Genomic DNA, 24,869 nt, shown 5'->3' with positions numbered 1-24,869 from the left:
GTATCTCGTAGAAAGTCAATTTTGCCTGTGATGATGTCAGGGAGTCTCAGACCTTAATCAGAATAGTGAATATGACATTCAGTTCTCCTGCTAAGGGGCTAATGACTTGATATTCAGAGAAGTCACATTCAGCAGATGCTTAACATGACTAGGCCTGAAGCTTAATGCTAATATATTATTTGTTTGTTTGTTTAAAAACATACTTCCGAGGCAGCTAACAAGTCAAAAAGCCAGACTAGTTAAACTCAACCGATGATTGTTGGGATGCTGGCCAGGAACACACCTGTTAAACAGGATTATTAGAGATGCATACTAGCAACACTTATATAAGAAAGGAATCCGAGATTCTGTCTGGGATACTGCTGAAATCAGGAAATAGCTAGGACTGATGGGATATCCGGAGGGCACCAGGAAATTCTTTTCTTGGGGAAAGCCTTTAAAAATGTGATCCCTTACCTACACTCTGAAGAGTACAGCGAAGTATCTTGAGAAATGAAAGAGTTTTGTTCATGGGTATGGACCTGAGCAGGATGCATTTGCCCAAGCAGCAGATGTCTCTGTGTGTATCATTCCATCAGCCTACGTTGGTATGTGTTTCAGATCTGTCTTTGTGTATGTGTGTGCACAGGGATTTGTCTGTCAAGACGGCCTGTGCACCAGTCTCTGCTTGTGTTATCCATCTGTCTGGGAACTTTTAAAGGCAAATCTTTTCTTTCTCTAGGTATGTTTGAATAAGCCTTTTTTTCTGGGAGAAGAGGAAGAGGTTTGGTATCTTCATTTAAAGACACACTTATCTGCATATAGATACATTCAAACGTCTGGTGGGATGGGGTAGGAGAATTGGATGACATACGGTCTGGATGCCTGTGTATCACGTTTCAAAAGGTTCACAGTTCTTGAATCAGTTTACAAGGCCCATAACAACATGAGTCCAGGTTATCTCAAGGATCACCTGATCCCTTATATCCCAGTCTGATCACCGAGATCTTTGGGGGAGTCTCTGTTGGTGGTTCCCCATGAATGAGATACATGGCTTTTAACTATGAGGAGCTGTGTGTTCAATGTAGTGGCGCCAGGCCTGAATAATTTCCTCCCAGGTACCCTCTTTGCTTCAGTTGTATGACTAAGACTCTTAAAACTAAGGCAGCATTTTAAGGTAGCATTTGGGTTTTGTGATAATTTTTTATTGTTTTATTATCTCATGTTCTGTGCATTGTTTTTCTCTACATTGCTTAGAAATGTGAATAATTAAGTGATATATAAATGCCTTAAATAAAACAAACCTATTTCTGACATAACACTTCTAGTGAGTAGAAACAGAATCCAATTCAACAGTAGCACATGTTATAAGTAAAATACGTATAGTGTCACTCATTCTAAGGAGAAACACATACAAATAGCTGGCGAGTGTCAAATTTAAATATAGGATTGTTGTTTTGTCTGTCAATGAACAGATTCTAGGAGCAGCACAGCCAAAAACTAACCATACATGCTTTTGCTTGGACAAGCACATTTCTGTTTACTATTTAGAGAAAAGAGCAAACAAAAACTTTCACAGTGAAAAGTAAAATACCTGCGAAGATAAAAGGTATCACTTTTCTGTGTCTGAATGGATTGTGTTTAGAAGAGATGAGCCGTTAAACCGAGACATGATATAGATTTTTGACTGTTGTTCTAGAGAAGGAAAGCATTTTTTTCTCTCCTGAAGAATTCTGCACAGGTGACTGGCAGGAGTAAAGAAACCCTTTTATCAAAGATCAAAGCAGAGTTTTCTTCTTCGCCGCCACTGTCTTATAATCTCTCCATCACTCACAGCTCTTTGTGTCACTTCTGTTTGGTTCAGACTACTAAAAACTGGAGCTGTGCGTAAAAGGCCTGTTGAAATACTTCACCCAGTTTGTGCACAGAGAAATATGGAATACCATTTCAGTGAATTTCTCCAGTAGTTTTCTCAGGGCAGACTGGCCGCCATCTTGGACCCTCCACAAGACCTAGCTTTGTTGTGGGACACTGGGCAGGAGGGAGCCACCAGACAAAAAATAACGGATAATGTTTAGAGAAAATACTGTAGAGGGACCTTTTTCTTTGTGGGTGAGAAAAATACAGTCACACAGCAACAGGGATACTATCCTCCAAGAAATCCATAGTTTCAATGCTTTCAGCATCTACATTTGTAGCTTCTTTATGATGGTAACAAGGAATATTGGAAGTTCCCTTCTGGCTACAACATGGTCTGATCCATGCCTCACAGTGGTCTACACCCAGAAGCATGGGTCTGGAGTTGAATATATGCCCTGCCTACTTTCTGCATTGAGGGTTGAGACCAATGGAGCTGATTCTGCCAGTGAGCAGTTGCTTCTCTCAGATCTCCGCCCACCCCCCCCGGCAAGATCTGGGCAAGTAAATGCTCCCAGAATTCCCCCTTACAAGGAGATGAGAGATTCAGGAATCCCACCAGTTTGTTCTGAAGTAAAAACTGAGGACCTGTGGAATTTCATAGCATCCTTTTTCCTAATGATGTTCATTACTTGTTATCTTAGGCTTCCATTGCTTGACATCCTTCCTTCCTTCCTTCCTTCCTTCCTTCCTTCCTTCCTTCCTTCCCTCCCTCCTTCCTTCACCTACCATCTTCTTTCAACTCTGTTTCATCTTTCTGGCTCTGCCTTTTAAAATTCCATTTCGAAACCTGTCTGCCTGTTTTCCCTCTTGAATGCTCGTTTGTACTAATCCCTCATCTTGCCTCATATTCTATTTGCCTTCGAATATACAATTTAGGTGTCTTGCGTGCCGAGTGCCAACAAACTATGCCTCTTGTACTAATTTTGTTTTCCTTTAGGACAAATGTAATTGCTAGTTTGTCCACACCAGCATCCACTTTATTGCTACTTCTCTTGGTTGAATTCCTCCAGGATATTATAAACACACCGAGAGAAAATGATTCATAACACAAATTCACTTTCTCAAAAAAAAAGAATCTGCATAGCTATTGCCCAAAATTTCACTACCAATCATTTGCTAATTTCATACTGTGTCGTTATAGGGTGCAGTCAGTAAGCATCACTGAACTAAGTTGTATATGGATGGAGCCAGGAATTTCCTGTTACAGCCATGTCCTGTTTAAGAGAGGCAATAGAGTTGTCTTGCCTACCGACAATACTGTTCTCCTAAGCCAGGCAGCCCCAAACTCAGCTCTCCAGATGTTTTGGGACTACAATTCCCATCATCCCTGATCACTGGTCCTGCTAGCTAGGGATGATGGGAGTTGTAGTCCGAAAACATCTGGAGGGCTGAGTTTGGGGGTGCCTGGCTTAAGCCTTCCATTATATACTGCAGTTGTAACTGGATACCCCTTCATGGATCACTGCCTTGCCGTGGCGAAGGGGCTTGAATAACTCAGAGAAGCTATGAACTATGCCGTGCAGGGTCACCCAAGATGAACAGGTCATATTGGAGAGTTTTGACCAAACGTGATCCACCTGGAGCAGGAACCGGCAAGCCACTCCAGTATCCCTGCCAAGAAAACTCCATGGACAAAGACAACACAGGAGTGCCTGGTCCATGGGGTCACGAAGAGTCGGACATGACTAAATGACTAAACAACAACAACAACTGGATATACAGTCTGAATTGTTTAAATGGGACAGATGGATTGCCACAGATGCTTTGGGGGTTCTCTTTAAACTTTATGATTCTATGATCTGCACTAGGCATTTAAAGCCATGTCAGGACAATTTGAACAATCATGGTTTCCTGACAAGTATCCTGGGAACTGCAGTTTGGTTTAAAATGCTGAGAGAGTTGATGCCTATTCCCCTCCAAGGGCTGCAATTCCCAGAGTGGTTTCACAGTCAATCCCTCTTCACAGGGAACTCTGGAAATTGTAGCTCTGTGAAGAGAATAGAGGTCTCCTAACATGCTTTTGGGGGTCTGAGGTTTCTTTCTCCTGCTCTACAATCATCTGGTAGGTCATTGTTGAAGGGAGTATGCTGGATCAGATGGGACTTTGTTCTGATCCAGCAATGCAAGTTTTACCTTCTTATGTAAGGGGAATAAAACGGCAAAGGATCAAAGGCAGAATACAGAGGAGGAAGGTTACACAAAAAGGCCTGAAATGTTCCCAGCCGGCGTTTTGAGGATTTCATAGAGGACAGTCTTTCCAACAATATTTCATTAACGATTGTACAGATTCACTGACATTTTGTTTCAAATGTGTCTTACAAAGGACCTAAAGCATGAGAAGCAACTTCTGAGCACCAAAGAGATGAGTTGAAGAAAGTGCCCTAATCAAACCTTTCATTGTTCTCACAAAAGACACCAGAATGGGGACAGCACTTTCATTCCTCTTTTGGAAAGAGGCTGTGCTAAGTATTTTCAATTCCACTGAGAGAGCAAGAAACAAGGCAGGGGGAAAAATGCAGTCCTGCTTTAAAAAGGAAAAATAATAATAATCAGCAAATCTCAAGGTGAATCAGATTTAAAAGCTCCAAAAATGGACACTGCTATTCCAGATTGGAATAAAAAGTTATGTAACTGACTTTTTAATATTGAAAAATACTGGGGTACATTTTTAGCTCAGTGGGAACCATATAACACCTTGGGGGTTTTTAGTGCCATTTTGTTAAGGCTGAAGTTCCTAAACACATTTACTTGAATGCTATATTCCATTGGAATTAAAGGTAAAGGGACCCCTGACCATTAGGTCCAGTTGTGGCGCTCATCTTGCTTTATTGGCCGAGGGAGCCGGCATACAGCTTCAGGGTCACGTGGCCAGCATGACTAAGCAGTTTCTTGTGAACCAGAGCAGCGCACGGAAACACCGTTTACCTTCCTGCTGGAGCGGTACCTATTTATCTACTTGTACTTTGACGTGCTTTCGAACTGCTAGGTTGGCAGGAGCACGGCCCGAGCAATGGGAGCTCACCCTGTCGCGGGGATTTGAACTGCTGACCTTCTGATAAACAAGCCCTAGGCTCTGTGGTTTAACCCACAGCGTCAGTGGGGTTTTATTTCCAAGATGCAGTATAAGCCTATGCATATCTACTCAGAAGTATATCACAGTGAATTCAGTGGGGCTTGCTCATAGATAAGTGAGTCTAGGGTTGCAGATGGGTAAATGTGTTAAGGATAAATATATGAAACTCAACTCTTCAGATCACATTTTAAGATTGACATTAATTGAACGTGTTTTGTACAATTTGCTAAATTACTTGGTCTTTTCCAGAAGACAGACTTTGTGAAACCCTTCCTAGGTATGTGTGCTCAATCCATTACATGTGGAAGCATGCATATGTCTTCAAAAATAAGCAGTCCAAAAGCATGAATGTATTTTCTGTAAACAGACTTTGCTAAACCCTCCATTATCTATCTGCTGTCAATCCATTACATGTGTGCGCTTGCATATGTCTTTTTTTAAAAAATCGTAAGAACTGCCAGGCTCACCTGCTCCCACCTCCTCCTCTGGCACGGCTGCAAAAATAATACTGCCAAGCAGATCAGAAGCTTCTATGTTCATATAAGATTAACTGCAGCTTGCCATACTGTACAAACCTATGCAAACTGTGGTTAAACACAACTATGCTTAGTGGAAACAAGCTATCTTCAAACCATTGTTAATGAAGTTGGCTTGCTTCACTAAACATAGTTAAAATTAACCATAGTTGAGTGTTTGAATGACCCGCTAAACTGTGGTTAATCTAAAAGTCAAAGCTTCCAGTCCTCCCCTCATGGTCACACAGGAAGAGGCATGGGGTACATAAGCTCAGGGGGAGACTGGGCTTGTTCACAAATGTAGCTAAGGGACCTGTCCTACAGCTTCATAGGCAAGCTACACAGGATTCATCACTCATATAGAGTCAGCACATGAGCACCGTGATGCTGCAACCAGGCTTCAAATAAATGAAATCCAGTACTGTGTTATTATTGGTGCCATGCCACTATAATCTCTCTTAAGAAGTGATGGCTCACTTATTTCAAAGCAAGTTACCATCAAAAACTAGGGGTGTGGGTTTTTCTTTTAAATAATAAATGTTTACCAAATTAAATGTATTTTCCAAAGGGAAGATGAAAAAAGAGCTGCAGAGGTGATTTTCCACCTGCACACTCTTCAGATAACTTCTGCTTTTAATTTTTAACAAGATGGATAATTATTCTCTCTTACCTGCCCGCCATAGTAAAACTCTTCTGAGTCATTATCTCCTTCTGAATCTTCTTCAACCGCACTACTGTGCCTTGATTCCTGCTTAAAAGAAAAGCAGATGAACTGAGTAAACTTGAAATACAGCTTTTTTTACCTTCCTCTTCTTCAACTATTGGAAGCTTGGGCAGCACTAGCTAATTCTGAGCAATGAGCCAGGAAGTCCTTGGTTTGAATGATACCTCTGCCATGAATTCACTAGGAAGCTTTAGGTAAGCCCTTCTATCACAGCCCTCTAAGACTTCCCCTATGGCCCTCAGGACTCCCTCTAACCTTGCTTCACATCCTTATTGAGTGGTTTCTTAGCCTGGCTAGAATACATCCTTGCGCAGGAATTTAACCTTAATTATTTACAATTTTTGTTTAACCCACAAGAAAGAAGGGCTTTTTCACTAGCTAGGTTCAATTCTAATCCTTCTAACCTCCTTTGGGGTAGGTTTGTGGGTATGGCAGAAGGAGATAGGATCTGCCCATGTGATGCCCACCTGGTGGAAACTCTAGCTCACATGGCCCTTAAATGTAAAATGTATGATGAACTCCGCCAACAATTTTTAGACCATCTATGTATTCCAACATGGAAACCAGAGATGGAGGTTATACACTTCTTATTACAGGGGAGAGACCAGGAGCTCACCAAGACCGTAGCTAAGTTCCTCTGTTTGATTTTTTTGTCACCTAAGTACGCTACAGGATCCTGCCCTTGCTAGAGACCCACAGAGATGAAATAGGTTGCTCTCCTCTTCTTCCCTTTGGCAAATGACTGTCCTGTTGAAATGGCGACGAGATCGCACTGGCTTATTTATTCTGAATGTTTGCAAGTGATGCCAATAAAGGTTTGATGATGATGAATACATCCTTTAATAATGCTATGGGATGGAAGTTGGGGGAAGCGGAAGCTAACCTGTGATACAAAGGTAACACTGCATTTATTGTTCCACCCACTTTTGTATCTGACTCTGCTTGCTATATGGTCCCTAGAAGGTTGCCTAGGAATTAACGTGGACCTTTGGGCTGAAAAAAGGTTGCACACTCCTGATCTACAATATGGGCTGTATGTGTGTGAGAGAGGAATAATAATATTGCCAATTTGCAGGGTGGTTGAAGAATCACAGCTATGAATGTGACGTGCTCTGAACACTTGAAAGAGCTACGCAAAAGTGAAGTGTTGTTACTAAAAAGAAACAAGTCTCTACCAAAGCTGGGTCATTGCCGCACTCGCCTTAGGCCTCAGAGTATCCCATGTAAAATGGTCGGCCTCAAGGAGGTCAGCAGGAGCTTAGCCAAAGGAAACACCAAACTACCTGACAATGTCATCACACAGGGTGGCACACTGATCCAGGTACGAGGCCATTATTAGCTGTGAATACATTCTTGGGGATTCTTTGAAGCAGTAAAGAGATATCCCAATTTATACAGTTCACAAGTGTGACTGTGTACACAAGCGTGTCTGTAAATGGTGCATGACCCAGGTTGAATGCACGAGATCTCTATATGGTCACAACAGCCTAGAAAGTACATATGGATATGGGTGCTGGCTTCCTGTGTGTAAAATGGAATATACCAGATATTAGAGAACCTACCCAAGCAATGTAAAATGCTCATTGACTTCAGTGCAGTGACTGCAGTGTCCATTACATTCTAAATATAAGAGAATCTACATGAAAATAAATGTATAAAGCAACTCTTTGGGCTCCTTTTCTATCTGTAGTAACTGTGTCAGCTCCTGTTTAATGAAGAATTGTTTGACCAATCTAAGGCATGTCCAAATCACATTCAGTATACTCATTCAAACTAGTTTTTCTCTCTCCTTTCCTTCTCTCTCTCTCTCTCTCTCTCTCTCTCTCTCTCTCTCTCTCTCTCTCTCTCCCCCCCCCCATGCACAACGGTGTGTAGTATTTTAGTTAATTTTTTGATCCAGCGAATTAGCCTTATGTCATTACTATGTACTAACAGTGACTTGTAACATATGCAGCCAAGGTCCACAAAATAAATAAATCCTGGGCATTTAAATACTTGGTGCTGGTCCCTAAGCATTTTAGCATTTTTCCATTCTTGCAAAACTGTTGTCTAAATGTACAATTCAGACACTGAGAAACTGAAAATAGTTTCCCAACTCTTCATGCAATAGACTGTCCTGGAGGAACCCTTCACATAATAGCATGCTTCATTCATTTCTCTATTTGGAGGAAATTTCAGTATTTGAATAATCAGAAGGTTGCAGAACCAGGAGGACAGCTATTTAAACAAGGATCTATAAACACTGAGCTACACAGAGGACACATAGCAGGTAACTAGCAATGTCATATCCCTGCAGTTTACATAATGACTACATTACTGTATATATTAGAATCCCATTACCCACATTTCCCTCTTTGATCAAAACCATTTTTGATCTAGGCTATTGTACTTTCTTCATTCATGTCTTGTACACAGGTCTGTAACTGAATGGAAATCAGCTGTGTAACTATCAGAGAGTGAAAGCAAGAGAGATCTGCTCAAAATCACATTCCATTTGCCAGCAATTTCCACAGCTTGTGATTCTAATCTTTTTACAGTTATCTTCAAATTCTTGCTTTACAGTATGTGCTTCATGTACATAGACAGGAAAACTGTACTGCCAAGAAGTATTAAACAACAAGACTTTTTTTTTAAGGATCACCCAATTTTCTGTAAAAATATGCTGATTTATTTTATTTTCTCCCTATAAGTAACCTTAACGAATGGGGGAAACGTGCTGCAACATCTACAGTTCGCTGTAACAAATAAGCCTTCTCAAATGCATCTTCATCACAGATGATCAAATCATAAAATGGAATAGCATGCTGTGAATGTTAGTGGGCACAACTCTTCCCCAGTTCCCACTGAAATGAGAATTTCACAGCAGCACTGAATTTTATTAAAGAGAGGCACCTAATAGATTGCACCCCCTTGGCTAAACTAGGTTTTAAAAAAATCCTTTTCCAGGCTGTTTGGCTTCAAGGTAGTCTCTGCCATGCAACAAGTTGAGACACTTCTAGGAACATAAGGAACTGCTTTATATTGAGTAAGACCACTGACCAAGCGAGGGAAACAGCAGACAGAGTCTCTTTATGCAGTTAGATATTTGGAAGATGAAGGTTCCCAAAGCTTGGTGAGAGAACCTTTTGTTCTTTCTTCCCATAGGCCCAGTAAAGGTAAGGTACCCCTGCCCGTACGGGCCAGTCGTGTCCGACTCTAGGGTTGTGCGCCCATCTCACTTAAGAGGCCGGGGGCCAGCGCTGTCTGGAGACACTTCCGGGTCACGTGGCCAGCGTGACGAAGCTGCTCTGGCGAGCCAGCACCAGCGCAGCACACGGAAACGCCGTTTACCTTCCCGCTATAAAGCGGTACCTATTTATCTACTTGCACTTAAGGGTGCTTTCGAACTGCTAGGTGGGCAGGAGCTGGGACCGAAAGACGGGAGCTCACCCCGCCACGGGGATTCGAACCGCCAACCATGCGATCGGCAAGCCCTAGGCGCTGAGGTTTTACCCACAGCGCCACCCGCGTCCCATAGGCCCAGTAGTGCTTTCTTATTTCAACCTGTTTCCACAACCTTAAAATCCTTCTTCCCCCTGCCACCTACTTGATGTAGTGTGTGCAAATCAGTTGGTTGCCAGCATTAAAATCAATACAAGTCAAAAAAAACAAAAACAAACAACAGCTCTCTGAACATGTTCAAAATCTTGTTTTCCCATTTGGAGCTGGAAAGAACTTGGGAGAGATATAATATTTGGGAATTACTGTTTCTGAGCGTTACTAGGTCAACAAATTTGTATTCTAGACCAGATCATAACAAGTGCTGCAACATCACTACTGATGGAAGATCACACCACTTTTATTTATTGCTTGATTGATCAACTTTTATTTACGACTGGAATATCAACCAGTCTTCAGACTTTTTATTCACACCAGATAACCTGTACACACAGGTTCCATGGACATAATAGCATCCTATTCATTTCACTGGCAGGGACAATTCTATGTGCACATTCCACGAAAGAGTGAATAGACCTTTAGACAAAAGCTGGGGCTCCTCTGAGCATGCTAACTTGGCAGAAGTGGTTTCTCTGACTTTTCTTAATTTACTCTGTGATCTGTTTGCAAGAATTGCACTAACAAAGCAATACTGTACCTCTCCATTTTCCCTTTGCAACCTTGATTTTATGGATAAACAACAGTTGACATCACTGGTTTTTCGCAATTCTAAAAAAAAGAAAAGGAAAAGGGGGAAAGAGGACAAAGTTAGCAGGTAAGGGTGTGAAGGGAAACTTACTTTCAGTGTCCCTGGACTTTGATATAAATACCTTCAAGACAGAACTAAACCATAAGAATCTGCCTGAGACTGGGTCAGTCTGTTTGTCTGTCCCTGTCTGTTTATCTTTCTATGACTGTATTATCCACGCTGGCTTAGCAGATCTCCAAAGCGTCTATCAGAGGTCTTTCCCACCTCCACCAACTGGAGATGAATGTAATGAACATGGGACATTCTGTGTACGTATCATGTCCTCTACCACTGAGTTATTGACCCTTTTTCACTTTGATGTGCAGAAAGCAGTGGGGCAGGGAAACAGACATGGGGTTCTGTTTTCTTTTCTTTCTTCCTTTTTTATAAGTTTTTATATTTACATTTCAACAACAACAAAAATTAAACTGTTCTCACATATCAAACGTCGACTTCCCTCCCCCTCTTTCAGTGGTTCCGTGAATTTACCCTTTTCTTCTTCTTTTTCTGCATATCCCAATTAACTCTATTTATTCTTTTCCTTATCTATTTCATATATGTTTTAGAAACTGTAAGTTTTTCCAGTAACCCTGCTAATGTCTTAATTTGTTTACAATTTATTTGTAAATATTAAATAAACGATTTCCTTTCTTCAATAAAAAGTTTGTTGTCTTGATTTCTTAATTCTTCTGGTACGTTTTGCCATTTCTGCATAGTCCATTCTCTAGCCATTCTTCTTTTGTTGGGACTTCTTCTTCTTTCCATCTTTGGGCGAATGTCATTCTTGCAGCAGTAGTTGCATACACAGACATAGGGTTCTGGTGCATATGGCAAGGCTAGTACAATAACTGGAAGAATCCTCAAGGATTTTGCTAAAAATCAGATTCCAGACACTGACTTTTCAGTGCCTATCTGTGTTTAGAGAGCACCTTTCCTGAGTACTGCCGCCTTCCACTGAGAATCTTCACATTCCAGCCTGAGGCTGCCAGAAACATCTGGCAGGGGCGTGGAGCCTCTTAATGTGGTGGTGATGAACTGTGTGACAAGGCACTCAAAATGTTACAAAGAGGGTGTGATTAACAAACCCCAGGGAGGATGTTCCCAGTGCCACCCCCACGGTAAGTGTGAGGCATCAGCCCCAAGTAAGTATTTCATACTCTTGTAAATCTCACATTTTATTTTCCCGCCAGCTAGTGTTACCGTGCTATTTTAAAACTAACGTAGAATGAATGTTCTAATCACATCTGAGTTGTTGATTTTAATTACAATTCCTGTAAAAGCTAATGTGAATGTATTCCAAATATAATTTATATTCTTAAGCACGGAGGTAAAATTGGCCGTTAAGTCTTGATGGAAAATACAAAATTAACGAATTATGTGTAAAGAAATGGTCTATGTTTACTGTGGCCAATCAGAGCTAGCCTAGCACATTTTGGCATTGTAATAGCACACGGTAGAGAACCAACTCCAACTCCCACCAGCTCCAACCAGCCTGGCCAAGAGTAAAGGAAATGGGATTTATGGTTCAATAAGCTCTGAAGAGCCATTGGTTTTCCATCTATCTAATAGCACAATCCTATACATGTCTGATTGGAGTTCAATGTGGCTTACTCTTGGGTGAGTGAATGTAGGATTCCTGCCTATATGTATTATTATAGTTGTTATGCAACACTCTAAGCCCTCAATCTTAAAGCAACCTGCTAAATAATAGCCAGGAAATAATTATATGTTAAATACTAACCAGCTACTCCTCAACAATCCTTCCCAATGTTTTATCATCTCTTATACTTCTTTTGTCCTTTCATTCCCCAAATAATCACCCACCTGCTACTTATAGAAAGCATTTTGACATCTATTGGTGTCTTCAAGGCTTTCCCCCCCTTCATTATTATTTGTACCCTCAAGAATACTGGGGAAACTTGGTTCCTGGTGTGTTTCACAGGAATACAGTCAATTCCAGATGATCTAAAACATGGCATCCCAGTCTTCTTCATCTGCTGGTATTGATTTGTGTAGCTTTAGAAATATGAGATTTATCCTAGGCTTGCATCAGGTCACATCAGAAAAAAAACCAAGAACTTTCCTCCAAAAGGTGGGGAATAGCTTATCTTGCAATCCAGACCAACTTTGCAAAGAAAGCCCACAAAGGCTGAGGCCACTGAAATCCAAACCCCTTCCTTCTTTCCCTTAAAAGCCCCACTTACAGCCCGGGTCAGTGATGGCACTGCAAATGGTTGTGGAGAGGTGGGTCTTTTCTTTTCTTCCCTCTCCAGTGCCCAGTGGGGCTTTCAAAGAAGAGGGGTTTGGGCAGGATGAGGACTTGGATGATAGAGAATAAGCCTGGCATTCTTCTTCATCTTGAATTTTAATCAAAGGTGAAGGAGTTTCTGGGGTTCAAATGCTCAACTCTTCTTTGAAATGAGCACTACAAGACCCCCAGAGCTCACATTTGACCGAAAGCCCTAAGATCATGCTTGATCTTAGGGCTCTTTTATCTGTTCTTCCTTGCAGTCATTTTATCATCGCTCCCAATTCCCATTAATTGCTTTACAATTTTGAGGACCAAAGGAAACCCACTGGTCTTTTACCATACTGGAATTCAGTTCCAAAAGACTTGCTACAAGTCCCACACAGCCAACAAGCATGAGAACTGCCACCTCAGACTTTACTTCTCAGAGATTAAACAACATATACGATAAAAGAAACCTCCCACCCTTATAATAACCACGATGGAGCACAGAATATAGCCACGTCAAAGAAAATAGAAAATCCAAAGTTTAGTCCTCAAAAAATCAGTCCTCAGGACTTGCCTTTGTTGAGTTCCCAGTTGATTCTGAAATCACACCTATCCCCTTACTTACTGATATCTATGTCCTGGCTGCAACCTTCATGTTTCTTACTATGCAAGAGCAATCAGAGCAGTGTGATGGTGCTATGCAGCCACCCTCCCAAAAGCAGGGCAAGGAAGGCACAAGGTCAGACATGTGTTGGTGCAACAGCAGACTTTCCTCTGGTGTACCCACACAGTCCCAACCTCCTTGCCACCCAGCCACTGCACTGTCCTGGTAAGCGGCAGCAACAATGCGATGGGCAGAGTAGCAGGGTGGCACTGCCGACTCAGGAATGGATTGCCCTGACTAACAACTGAATTATCATTGGTATAAGACACTGCTTTCTTCTCTCTCTTTTGCCTTTTGATAAGCCTTGTGGATTGTTGAACAGATCTTCTTCCATGGTTGAAGGAGCTTTCCACTGCCAAAGCCATGCATTCCCACCTCTTCGGTGCAAAGGTTGTGTTCTGTCTGCCTTATTCAATGCATCACAAGATACTTTGGTCATCTCAGAATTACCTGTAGAAATTCGGTGGAAAATTATTGGAATTGGCTCTGTTGTAACTAATACATCTTCATCATTATCTGAACTGGACACGTAGGTATTGTCTGTAAAAGGAAAAAGAAAAACAACAAATGAATTTAATGTGTATAAGGATTTAATGTGCAAAGATCACATATACTCCTCAAGCACTCCATGCCATGCAGCCATCATTTTAGGATAAAAACAAGCTCATCATTAAGCTTTCTGGTACCTGCCCCCCAGTCTAGCAGTAGATACCCGCACTTCAAATCCTGAGCCCTAGAAACCCTGTAGGAGAAATTGCAGCCCAGCACTAGCTTTGGCATACCAAAGTCAGAAAGCCAAACTGTGGGAAACAGCTTTTCCTTGCCTCTGATAAATACATGAGAAAAAGCATACTCAATAATCAGTTGTATGGATTTAGGCTGCAATCCATAACCCACTTAGTTGAGGCCTTAAACTACTTTTTTTTCTAGCTGTTCATTGATTTTCAGTCTCATCTGGAAACTAGAAAATGGTTCCCCACCACCACCTGAACCCATTTCTCTTTGATTTATTTGGTTTAAGCCCCCTTCAGGATATAATAAAACTTGAAACAAAGATACCCATTATTTTTTATTTACTTTATCTTGTCTCTACCAGGGCACACGTTGGTGCTGGCACACAGCCTTTGCAAAGGTATATGAACACACTGTTCAGGGGAGAAAGTTCCATGCTTCCTGAGTTCAGTAAGTGAAGGATGGGGGCTCTCTATCTGCTGCAATGAGGAGAAAGAAGGCTTAGGTCTCGGAATACCTCTTGCTAGTTTGCAGAGCCCAGACAGATTCTTAGTATAAGAGACAGTGCCTATGTCTGTCACCAGGCATTAGCTCAAGCAGTTATTCATTGGAACCTACTCTTTAAACTATAATGACTCCTAAAGGGCTCCTAAAAGAGTCAGTGTGCTATATTGTATTGATTCTCAGTAATGGAACTTTTAGTTTCCACTATGTGTATTGTTAGCTTGCATGTGTGCTGTAAAGATTTTCCCCATGCACTCTGAAAAACATACTAAAGTTAAGTCTGTCTCTCTCTCTCTCTCTCTCTCTCTCTCTCTCTCTCTCTCTCTCTCTCTCCACCATATATTTCCGTGTATAAGACGACCCAATGTATAAGACAACCCCTCTTTTTTGAGGCCAAAATTAAGAAATAAATATTTTAAACACCAAACAGAACAACTTTGATATTTTATTAAATATTCAAAACACCAGTATATTTAGTATACTCAGCAAGCTGAGTAATGGCGGCTGCTCCTGTCAGCTCAGTGTAACTCCACTGTAGCTGCAGCTCCAGCTCTCCCACCTGTGTGTTGCACTTTTGTCTCAGTATTTACGGTATGTACCGTATTTACTCCACAAACGCTGGCAGATGCGAATGTGGATCGAGGAGCTGCGGCTGCCAGAGCTGCCTGAGTGTGTGTGCTAGGGGAATGGGGGGTCTGGGTAGCCAGGGGGCGGCTGAGGGACCTGGGTGGAAGGGACAATGTCCGGAGTGGGGGCTGCTGGAGACTATCTCCTCAGCCATCATGCACCCCTGTCCCATGCACCCACTGCCTCCTCCCACTCGGAAAATTCCCTTCCACTCTAGCACCACACAGTGGCCTTTGATGGTTTCACTTAGCAAACCACTTCACCAGTGGCATACGAATCATAGTGACATGAGAGAGGCAAAGATTTGTGCAAAAGATCTGAGCCCCTCAAGCCTTTATGAAACATTGTCCGTGTGTTATCAAGTGAGACATGAAGATTAGAAACTCCCTTTAGCTTCTGAATGAGATCAGAGAATGGGCCCTTTAGTTACATTGGCAGTAGATTACCCCATCACTGATGGCTGTAGGCAGAGAAAATCTCTCTCTCTCTCTCTCTCTCTCTCTCTCTCTCTCTCTCTCACACACACACACACACACACACACACATTTAAACACATTCTGTCTCACACAGCCTTTCACAAATTCGATTCCTTCATTCTCACCCTGCCTACAAACGAAGGCAGAAAAACAGAAATAACAGTGCAAATGAAGTGGCTAATGAAATGTGATTAGCACAAAGGTGATGCAGGGGCACAACAATGGTGTTTCAAATGCCTTCAGCAGAATCTTTTTTTAATATATAAAAAAAACCAGCAGCGGCACGGAAAGTAGCACTTTACCTGGATAATCCTCAGAGACGTGCACCGAATAGGATATGCTGTTTAAAAGAAAAAGAAAAGATAGATAAGGAAGACTGTAAGAAGCGGGGTGCGGGGATACGGTAATTGCACTGAACTGTCAATGTTTATTTATAGATTTTTGACAGCTCTGTAAGACTACTAGTGTGACAGCTTTCAGAGCATGGCATGCAAACAAATAAATAAATAACCAAACACAGTGCTAGCACTGCTTCCCCCTCCCTCACTAAAAGTGTGCCGCTCTAATCCAAAACCACATTTAGGGAGGCGGGAAAAGAGAAAGAATGGAGATTGACTGCTCATGAGCTCAGAGTAGTATTTCTGCACCGTCTCTTCTCTCTTGTCTTTTTTATTTTTATTTCTAAAGGAAAACATATTAGGGCTGCAACCTACAAATCACTTACGAGCAAAGTCCCTGCAAAGATTTATGAGTTCTTTCACGACTGCTCTCTTATAGCCTGCAGTCTGCAGTTACATGTACTGCAGCCTTTGGACCCAAACTTATGAGCACAACTGGTGAAGAAGTAGCCTGTCCCTTCAATGACAACTATCATTCACTTACTGTCTTGGGTCTTTTTTTTTTTTTTTTTTAGGAAGTCGGGGAAATTAATCATCCTGCAAACTGTGTGACATGCTCTTCTTCCTGAAGGAACATGCCATGGCTTGTTCTTTATGCATTAGTCTCCAGAAAGCAACCCTATACGGAGTCAGATTATCAGTCTATCTAGCTACACCAAAATCTTCAGTCTTTTCAGACCCACCTTTAATCCAAACATGCATTTTTGGACCCATCTCTCTGTGTTTTCATAACTTGCCTTTGTATGGTGGCAGTCTCGCTACTATGACTCATCATAGATAAGGCCATGATGAGTACTAACCCACCGGCTGAAAACCAAAGGTCCACAATGACTGCCAGCGGTTCTCTAGGATTTCAGACGAGTATTCCTAGCCCTATCTGGAGATGTTGGGGAATGACCCTAAGACCTTCTGCATGCAAAAGAAGATCCATTGAGCAACATCTTATCTCCTTAAGTCAAACTATTGGTCTACTGAACTCAGTATTATCCATCCTCACTAGCAATATCTCCCACTCTTCACCATAAGATCCTATGGCCAGTCACAACAGTATAATACACATTTATAAAAATAAAACAATTACAGTTATTAAAAAAAAGATAAGTAAAGCAAGTGAAACCATTCCAGCCAGAACAGAACAGTATAGATTCAGCAAAAGAGGTGCATCCCATAAAACAATGATGGACTCCACTTTCAGTCCATTATTTGAAGTCTGGCCACTGGACAGTATTGTGTTTAAATGGCACTGGGCAATATTAGAAGTGGTGATTAACCTGCAATGCCACATTCATTGCAGCATCTGATACTACAACCAATGAATTTGATACTACAACCAATGAATGAATGAATGTGAATCTTCTCACCAACTGGTGCCACAGTAGCTGAAGTTGGATCTTAATCCTGGCAAAATTACTCTAGCCTCAGACTTTTAAAGGGGGAGACTGAGCATCGCTGTCTACCCTCTCATACATTAAGAGTATGTCTGGCTTTTACCATGGGACACAAAGGATGTACTAGGCTGTGGGTACCATGTAAAGGAATATGTTCACAACTGTGTTCATCATACTTCAGAATCCAGAACTGCATAAAACACAACATGAATTACATTTGTACAAAGCTATGCATAAACCAATGGAATGTAATCAAAGGTGCAAATTGTGGAAAAAATATTATAATTATTGTAATTCAGGCATCACAATAAATCAACTGAAGTGTGATAAGAAGCCACAATGAGTTGTGGGCTTACAACCCCCACCCCCTTCCCCTCTTCCTCTGGTGCAGCTGCAAAGAACAGATAGGAAGCTTCACTTTTAATTTCAATTAACCATTATTTAGCATTACATCTAAACCTTAAGCTGTGGTTCATGTCAACTATGGACTGCTTTGACATGCCAGCTCCATAACCAATGCTTTAAAATTGATTTGTTTCCAACAAACCATACTTTCCAACAAACAAATTGCCAGGTTCAGTTGACACAACAAACTAATCTAAGGTGGAAACTAATCCCCCATCTTCCTCCACATAGGCAAGCCAAAAGTGGGAGGGGATGAGCACATGAAACCAGAGGTGCTTGAGAGAGAACTTTAAATAAGATAAACGATTCATTACTGGCGCTTTAAGAATATTCAGTAATTTTAGTAATACTAATAAAAAAAATGTTCCTGGTGCCAGGAAGAATGCCCACTCTCATTGGAGAAGATTTATAAAAATGTACAGGGTAACATTAAATCAATGGATGACCTCTTTGCTAAAATTTGCAGCAACTATTTCAGGTAATGCAAACAGTAGAGTCTGTGAAATTGATGGCATGAGCTCAGTCTCGCCTAAAACTGCTGACTCTTTCTGCATGGGTACTTGTACAGCTGTTGGGTGCCACCATTTCTTATTTTTGCACTAGTTCAGTCTTCTTACTGCTTAGTAGGAAGACTGTGTGCACCGCTTGTTTTGTTGCCTATGGAAAGCTTAAATAAGTCTTTACATTAAATATTAAACAAATGTCATAATGTCCCCCAAGTAGACTCTGCAGTTTCAGCACCTTGTGAAAATGATAGGTGCTTGCTTTGATCTGTTTTGCTTAAAGAAGAAGAGTTCTTAGGGAAAAAAGCTTCCCTTGCCCCACTTATTATTCTAAATCAACAATGGATCCAATATTTTTAGAGTCTTATAATATGAACATAGAAAGATGACTTATATCAAGTCAGACAGCAGGTCCATCAAGCTCTCCATAATTTCAGCCGAAAGTATTTCTCAGCTCTACCTAGACACATGTGTATTCAGAAGCTGTCTCCATCACTGGAGGTAGGACACTTCTATCACTGCTGGTAGCCTTGTTCTCCATAAATTTCTCTAATCCTCTTTCAAAGCCATCCAAGTAATCTGCCAATTCATAGCAAGTCAAGTGTCAACAACGGAAACACCAAAGAATAGAAGGAATGGAACCAGTGGGAATTTGGTTCCAGCAGAGGGGAAAGAAGTGAAGAAGGGACATGTCAAGCACCACTCCATTTGATAGTGATGAGATAAGAAAAGGTGGTGGTCCACCAAGAAAAAGCAAGTCATAGAATAGTAGAATTGAAAGGGACACCTAGTCCAACCCCCTGCAATGCAAGAATCTCAGCTAAAGCATCTATGACAGATAGCCATCCACCCTCTGCTTAAAAACCTCCAAAGAAAGAGAGTCCATAACTCTGATCAAAATAATGATCATCAAAGAAACAAAGTTTGAGAACCACTGATCTAGGACAAATAATTTTTCCTTCACCTTTGAACATGCTTTTGTATGAGTGATACAGAATAGGTGGATAGAGATACTGGGTACTATCCAGTATTATTCAAACTTAAAGAGTATGCCAGCTGAAATCAATTGCTGTAAGCAACTTGAATTCATGGAGTTGGGTGGGTTTAAAGATCAGTGTTGGTGCTGACCTTTAAAGCCCTAAATGGCCTTAGCCCAGTATACCTGAAGGAGCGTCTCCACCCCCATCGTTCACTGAGATCCAGCTCCAAGGGCCTTCTGGTGGTTCCCTCACTGCAAGAAGTGAGGTTACAGGGAACCAGGCAGAGGGCCTTCTCAGTAGTGGTGCCCACCCTGTGGAACGCCCTCCTATCAGATGTCAAGGAAATAAACAACTATCTGACTTTTAGAAGACATCTGAAGGCAGCCCTGTTTAGGGAAGTTTTTAATGTTTAATGCTGTATTGTGTTTTTAATATTCAATTGGGAGCTGCCCAGAGTGGCTGGAGAAACCCAGCCAGATGAGCAGGGTATAAATATTATTATTATTATTATTATTATTATTATTATTATTATTATTATTATTCATAGTTTAAAGAGAATTCCAACTCAGTGCAGAGCAGCTAAAATAGAAAATAGAAAAATAAAATAGAAAATATTGAACTGGATGACTCTACTATTGTTTCTGGAGAAAGATGCAATAATTCCGTGAAACAGAAAGGTGGGGGGTGCTTTTCTGGCCCAGATCATTTTTTCACTTATTGTTACTGGAAATCAGTAAATTAATGATGTGTTGCAGATATCCTGAAGTGGAATCTTGCATGATGAACAGTGTGATTTATATATAGCCTCTAGCTTATCCCATAGTCACCGCATAGACAAAAGCTTTCCAGTGGCTCAAGGTCTCTCAAGTGTGATGTCACAGCTACTGCCTACAAGGAGCTGAGAAGCTGCCTTATGAGTACCTGGACAAGGGGTGCAGCGATATATGCTCTGTAATACCTAGCATGCCCATAAGCAAATTTGTCATTCTTTGGGCTGGCAAGCTAAACCACAGATACATGATACATGAGCAAGAAGCCAGTCGTGCGTTGAAAATTTTTCGTCCCCCTCCTTTGCTACAGTGCCTCTTGGTGGAACACAGATGCTGAGTCAAAGGTACTGAACATTTGCATTTTTCACTAAGAATAATTCTCACAGTTAGCTTGTCCATGTGACTCAACCACAAGTGAACTAAATGGCAAGTATCACTTGTAAATTGATGCTTGAATTAACTTGCCATGCAAATGGACTTCTGCTGCACAGCCACCTCTGCTTTGCAAAGTTTCCACTACAAAAGAAGCTCACAGCAATTCCACTTCTAAGATGCTGTTTATAGCCTCATTGCTAACAGTCACTTGTTTAGGGCATTAGGATGAGAGCACCTTGGAAGGTCATATTCGCTAGTCAAACCAATCTGGTAAAAAGTTTTCCTTACTTCTCAACAGTGGTAAAGGCTTCTCTAAAATTCTGGTCTCTCTCAAAGGATGAGCAATTGCTAGGGGTCAATCAAGATCTGGAAACATAAAGTTGGAAGCAACCTGAAAATTCAGCTAGACAAACCCCTTGCATGTCGAGGTCCCCAGGGCCACCCCAATAACTCACACATCACACAGAAATTTTTGTTTAAGGTTTTTGGCATAATTTTGGCTACAACTTTATTAAAATACAAATTTGTGAGTGGTTGCTTAGGCATTGGTTGCGACTATCTGCCCCTCCATGGGGGACAGACTGACATTACGCACACCTGCAAAAGACAGAATAGGGGAATACACTTGGGGGTAGCGACGGAGCAGGGAACCTGCCCTCAGCCCTTCCCAAATGCAACCAGGAGCTCTTGCAATGGCCCGAGCCCCTTGACAGGGTGGACAAGCAATAGTTAGCCCCTGATTCCTTTAACAGAATCCCTTGCAGCAGCAGCATTAGAGGGGCAGGCACAGCCAATCCATGCCCCTCAACCAACCAAACCATAAACCAATGCCTAACCGCAACCTTACAAGTTGTGACAATTTGCTACGCAGTAGGCAAAAACCAAATGGCCCCAGCCAATCAGCCAGATGGACAAAATTCCTACTGGGCCCCTGCCCCAAGAGCAGACAACCCCATGACAGGCATAGCAAGGTCAAAGCAAACAACCCTAAATATAGGGGGTGGGGACAGGCAATCCGATGCACGGGCGAAAAGAGGAAGCCCTAGCCTCATGCAGGGAGTCTTAGCATTTCTGGCTGTCAGTCAACAAATGGCAACATTACCTTCTTCCCAACAACAAGGGAAGCCCAATCACATCAGTGGCCAACAATCAATTAGCCCGCCCCCAACTTTGGAGTGTCCTGGTGGCCCCCACCGCAACACATGCTCTCCATGAAGGAGAACACGCTTTGCCATATAAGTGGCTATCTAGCCTCTGCTTAAAAACCACCACCTTTCCCAGGTAATCTGCTCAACACTGTCAATCAGCTCAGGCCACTTAGCGAGACCTTTTTTGCCCCAACCCAATTTTGGATGTCTCTCAATGCATAGTACTTTTTCTTTTTCTAGTCCTAGTCTCCACAGTTCCTAACACATTGCCAATTGCCAGTGAACATTTACTGTTATGAGTCGCTTGGTTCCTTTATCATCATCCTGATAAGCACTACCTTCTATATAATTTCACTCTCTTTCATGTTTATTTTCACTTAGGGAGACCTTAGGGAGACTCAGCGTTACTCACACAACAACAAAGTCTGTGATCCTCCCCCACTCGGCCGGCTCAAGAATAGTGTTGACTACCAAGTGCTGTGTTATGACCAGAGCAGCAGCAGCTTGGAGATGAGTGTTGTGCTTGCTCTCCCTGGGAATGGCTGAGCTCCCTGCAATCCACTCATGAAGGGTGCAGGATTGCAGACACAAAAGCCAACAGCAAGAGTGGCAGCAGTAAGAAGAGGCTTTGCAAGTACCTGGTGTATGTTACAGGCACTATTGAAAAGATAAACGACAACAGCCGGACAGCAACGCAGAAGAAGGTCAGTCTATGGCAGGATAATATGTACATTCTGCAGCTGCACCACCTAAGCACAGAATGTTGACACTGCGTATGCTGTTTGGCATATTAAGAATGTCAACTTAAAAGTAAAAAAAAAGAAGAGATCTACAGGTGGTACGTGACACCAGTCAAGCTTGCAAAAATTTATCATTTGCCCGATAATAAATGTTGGAAATGCAAAAAGACTGAAGGTACATTCTTTCACCTTTGGTGGACATGCCCAAGGATTAAGACTTTCTGGGAGATGATCTATAATGAAATGAAAAAGGTATTTAAATATACCTTTCTGAAGAAACCAGAGGCCTTTCTCCTGGGCATGGTCGGCCAATTGGTGCCAAAGAAGGATAGAATTTTCTTTATGTATGCTATAACAGCAGCAAGAATACTTATTGCAAAGTACTGGAAGACACAAGATCTACCCACCCGGGTAGAATGGCAGATGAAGGTGATGGACTATATGGAACTGGCGGAAATGACTGGCAGAATCTGAGACCAGGGAGAAGAGTCGGTGGAGGAAGACTGGAAGAAATTTAAAGACTATCTACAGAAACATTGTAAAATTAATGAATGTTAGAAGGATGTTGGAATGAAGTTATGTGGTTTTAGCAGAAATGTTATAAAGGTTTAGGAAAAAACAGACTGTTAATTGGTGAAAGGAGGGAAAGTAAAGTTACATTATATTAAGATAAATTACAGGACAAAAATTGGAAAAGATGGAAAGGATTTGCTGAAATAGTTAACCGAACTAGAATACAAAAAAGGGAGGTGTGAGGAGGTCAATGAAAAAAGCAAATGAAAGATAAGTTATGAGAAGATTCGCTGTGTTTTTTAACAGATTTTATTTTTCTGTATTTTTTTTCTTTCTTTTTCTTTTTCTTTCTTTTTTCCTTATTGTGATGTGTTGTTTTGTTTTTTCTTTTTGTAACTTTTAAAACTTTAATAAATATTATTTTTAAAAAAAGTAAAAAAAAAGAAGAAACCTGGTAGCAATTGACCTACAAATATAGGTTTCTATCATTCACATACCAATGTGTGGATGATCAATATATATACAGTCATACCTCGTGTTACATCCGCTTCGTGTTACATTCTTTCAGGTTATGTCCCACGGCGACCCGGAAGTACTGGAAAGGGTTACTTCCGGGTTTCACCGCTTGTGCATATGCAAAAGCACAAAATGACATCACACGCATGCGCAGAAGTGATGAATTGCAACCTGCACATGTGCAGAGTGCCGCTGTAGGTTGCGTTCTTTTCATGTTGCGAATGGGCCTCTGGAATGGATCCCGTTCGCAACCAAGAGGTACCACTATATCAAGGAATCAGACCAGTGGGACTGCACAAAACACTCCCTTCCTCATATCCAAACATACCTATTCAATCACGTCCACACATAACACCCACAGACCCTCCAAGCATCAGATTTTCCAGGGACAGTCCCGCTTTTCCTTAGGACGTCCCTATTTTCATCAGAGAGATATGGGGAGGAGGGTATAGCAGGATGTCCCTATTTTCATTCATTCCCATACATAACACACACCTGTTCATTCATGCATGCACCAATTCATTCACTGTCTCTTTGTCCCACTCTTACATACACTGCCCATCCACTGAAGCCAGTGGGAGACTCCCCCCCCCCAAGCCTGTTTACTGCACAAGGAGCAGGGTTGGATGAGGAGAGGATTTCCCCATCCCCGCTGCAGTCAAAACTCATTGGACTACACAGTATTGCAATGTCATCCTATTCATTGCATAATCACTATTTAAGGACTACTACCCTAGGGAGGGAAGAAGAGAAGAGAAGAGAAGAGAAGAGAAGAGAAGAGAAGAGAAGAGAAGAGAAGAGAAGAGAAGTTAGTGAAGTGACCTGTCCAGTATCACAGCTTCAGAGGGATAAATGCACAAAAGTCCTAATGCACAGGGTTAATGTGAATGGGGAAAGCAGAACAGAAACCAGATGGGAAGTAGAAAGTCCTGTGGTCACAGGGTCAGGCTTCACTGCTCTGCATAATACCACACTCCTTTCTCACGATGACAGAAGCCAAATAAATTAGGCAAAATAAGCAAATTAAGCACCTTTGCCTACATAAGCTTACAGAATCCAGCTTTGGGAGTACATACATGAATTCATTGTTCTTTATTTTATTTTTCTTTAAGAACAGACCACTGATAATCCCGCTTGGAAATAAAAGAAGCCATAAATATCTGAGGAAGTCAGTAAAGGTAAAGGTAAAGGGACCCCTGACCATTAGGTCCAGTCGTGACCGACTGGGGTTGCGGCGCTCACCTCGCTTTATTGGCCAAGGGAGCTGGCGTACATGACTACCATGACTAAGCTGCTTCTGGCAAACCAGAGCAGTGCACGGAAACACCGTTTACCTTCCCGCTGGAGCGGTACCTATTGATCTACTTGCACTCTGACATGCTTTCGAACTGCTAGGTTGGCAGGAGCAGGGACCGAGCAACGGGAGCTCACCCCGTCGCAGGGATTTGAACCACCGAC

General features: G+C 41.8%; 1 protein-coding gene across 8 annotated transcripts in view; it reads right to left on the bottom strand.

Annotated features, from left to right (window-relative positions):
* PARP8 (poly(ADP-ribose) polymerase family member 8) overlaps nucleotides 1-24,869 on the bottom strand; it is a 158,286-nt gene that overhangs the window by 65,032 nt on the left and 68,385 nt on the right. For 4 of the 8 annotated variants that reach the window (XM_083576064.1, XM_083576063.1, XM_083576068.1 and 1 more), the window contains 4 exons: nucleotides 15,978-16,015; nucleotides 13,787-13,876; nucleotides 10,347-10,417; nucleotides 6,158-6,238 (listed from right to left, as the gene is read on the bottom strand). In XM_083576064.1, coding sequence (XP_083432190.1) covers nucleotides 6,158-6,238; nucleotides 10,347-10,417; nucleotides 13,787-13,876; nucleotides 15,978-16,015 — 280 coding nt within the window. The remainder of the gene's footprint in view (nucleotides 1-6,157; nucleotides 6,239-10,346; nucleotides 10,418-13,786; nucleotides 13,877-15,977; nucleotides 16,016-24,869) is intronic. The other 4 variants (XM_083576070.1, XM_083576065.1, XM_083576067.1 and 1 more) reach the window with 1 other exon arrangement.

The sequence above is a fragment of the Podarcis filfolensis genome, assembly GCF_964270895.1.
Source record: "Podarcis filfolensis genome assembly, chromosome: 11".
In the NCBI taxonomy this organism is placed as follows: Eukaryota; Metazoa; Chordata; class Lepidosauria; order Squamata; family Lacertidae; genus Podarcis; species Podarcis filfolensis.
The sequence above is the reverse complement of the archived record's forward strand: the minus strand, read 5'-3'. Positions and strand labels throughout refer to the sequence as shown.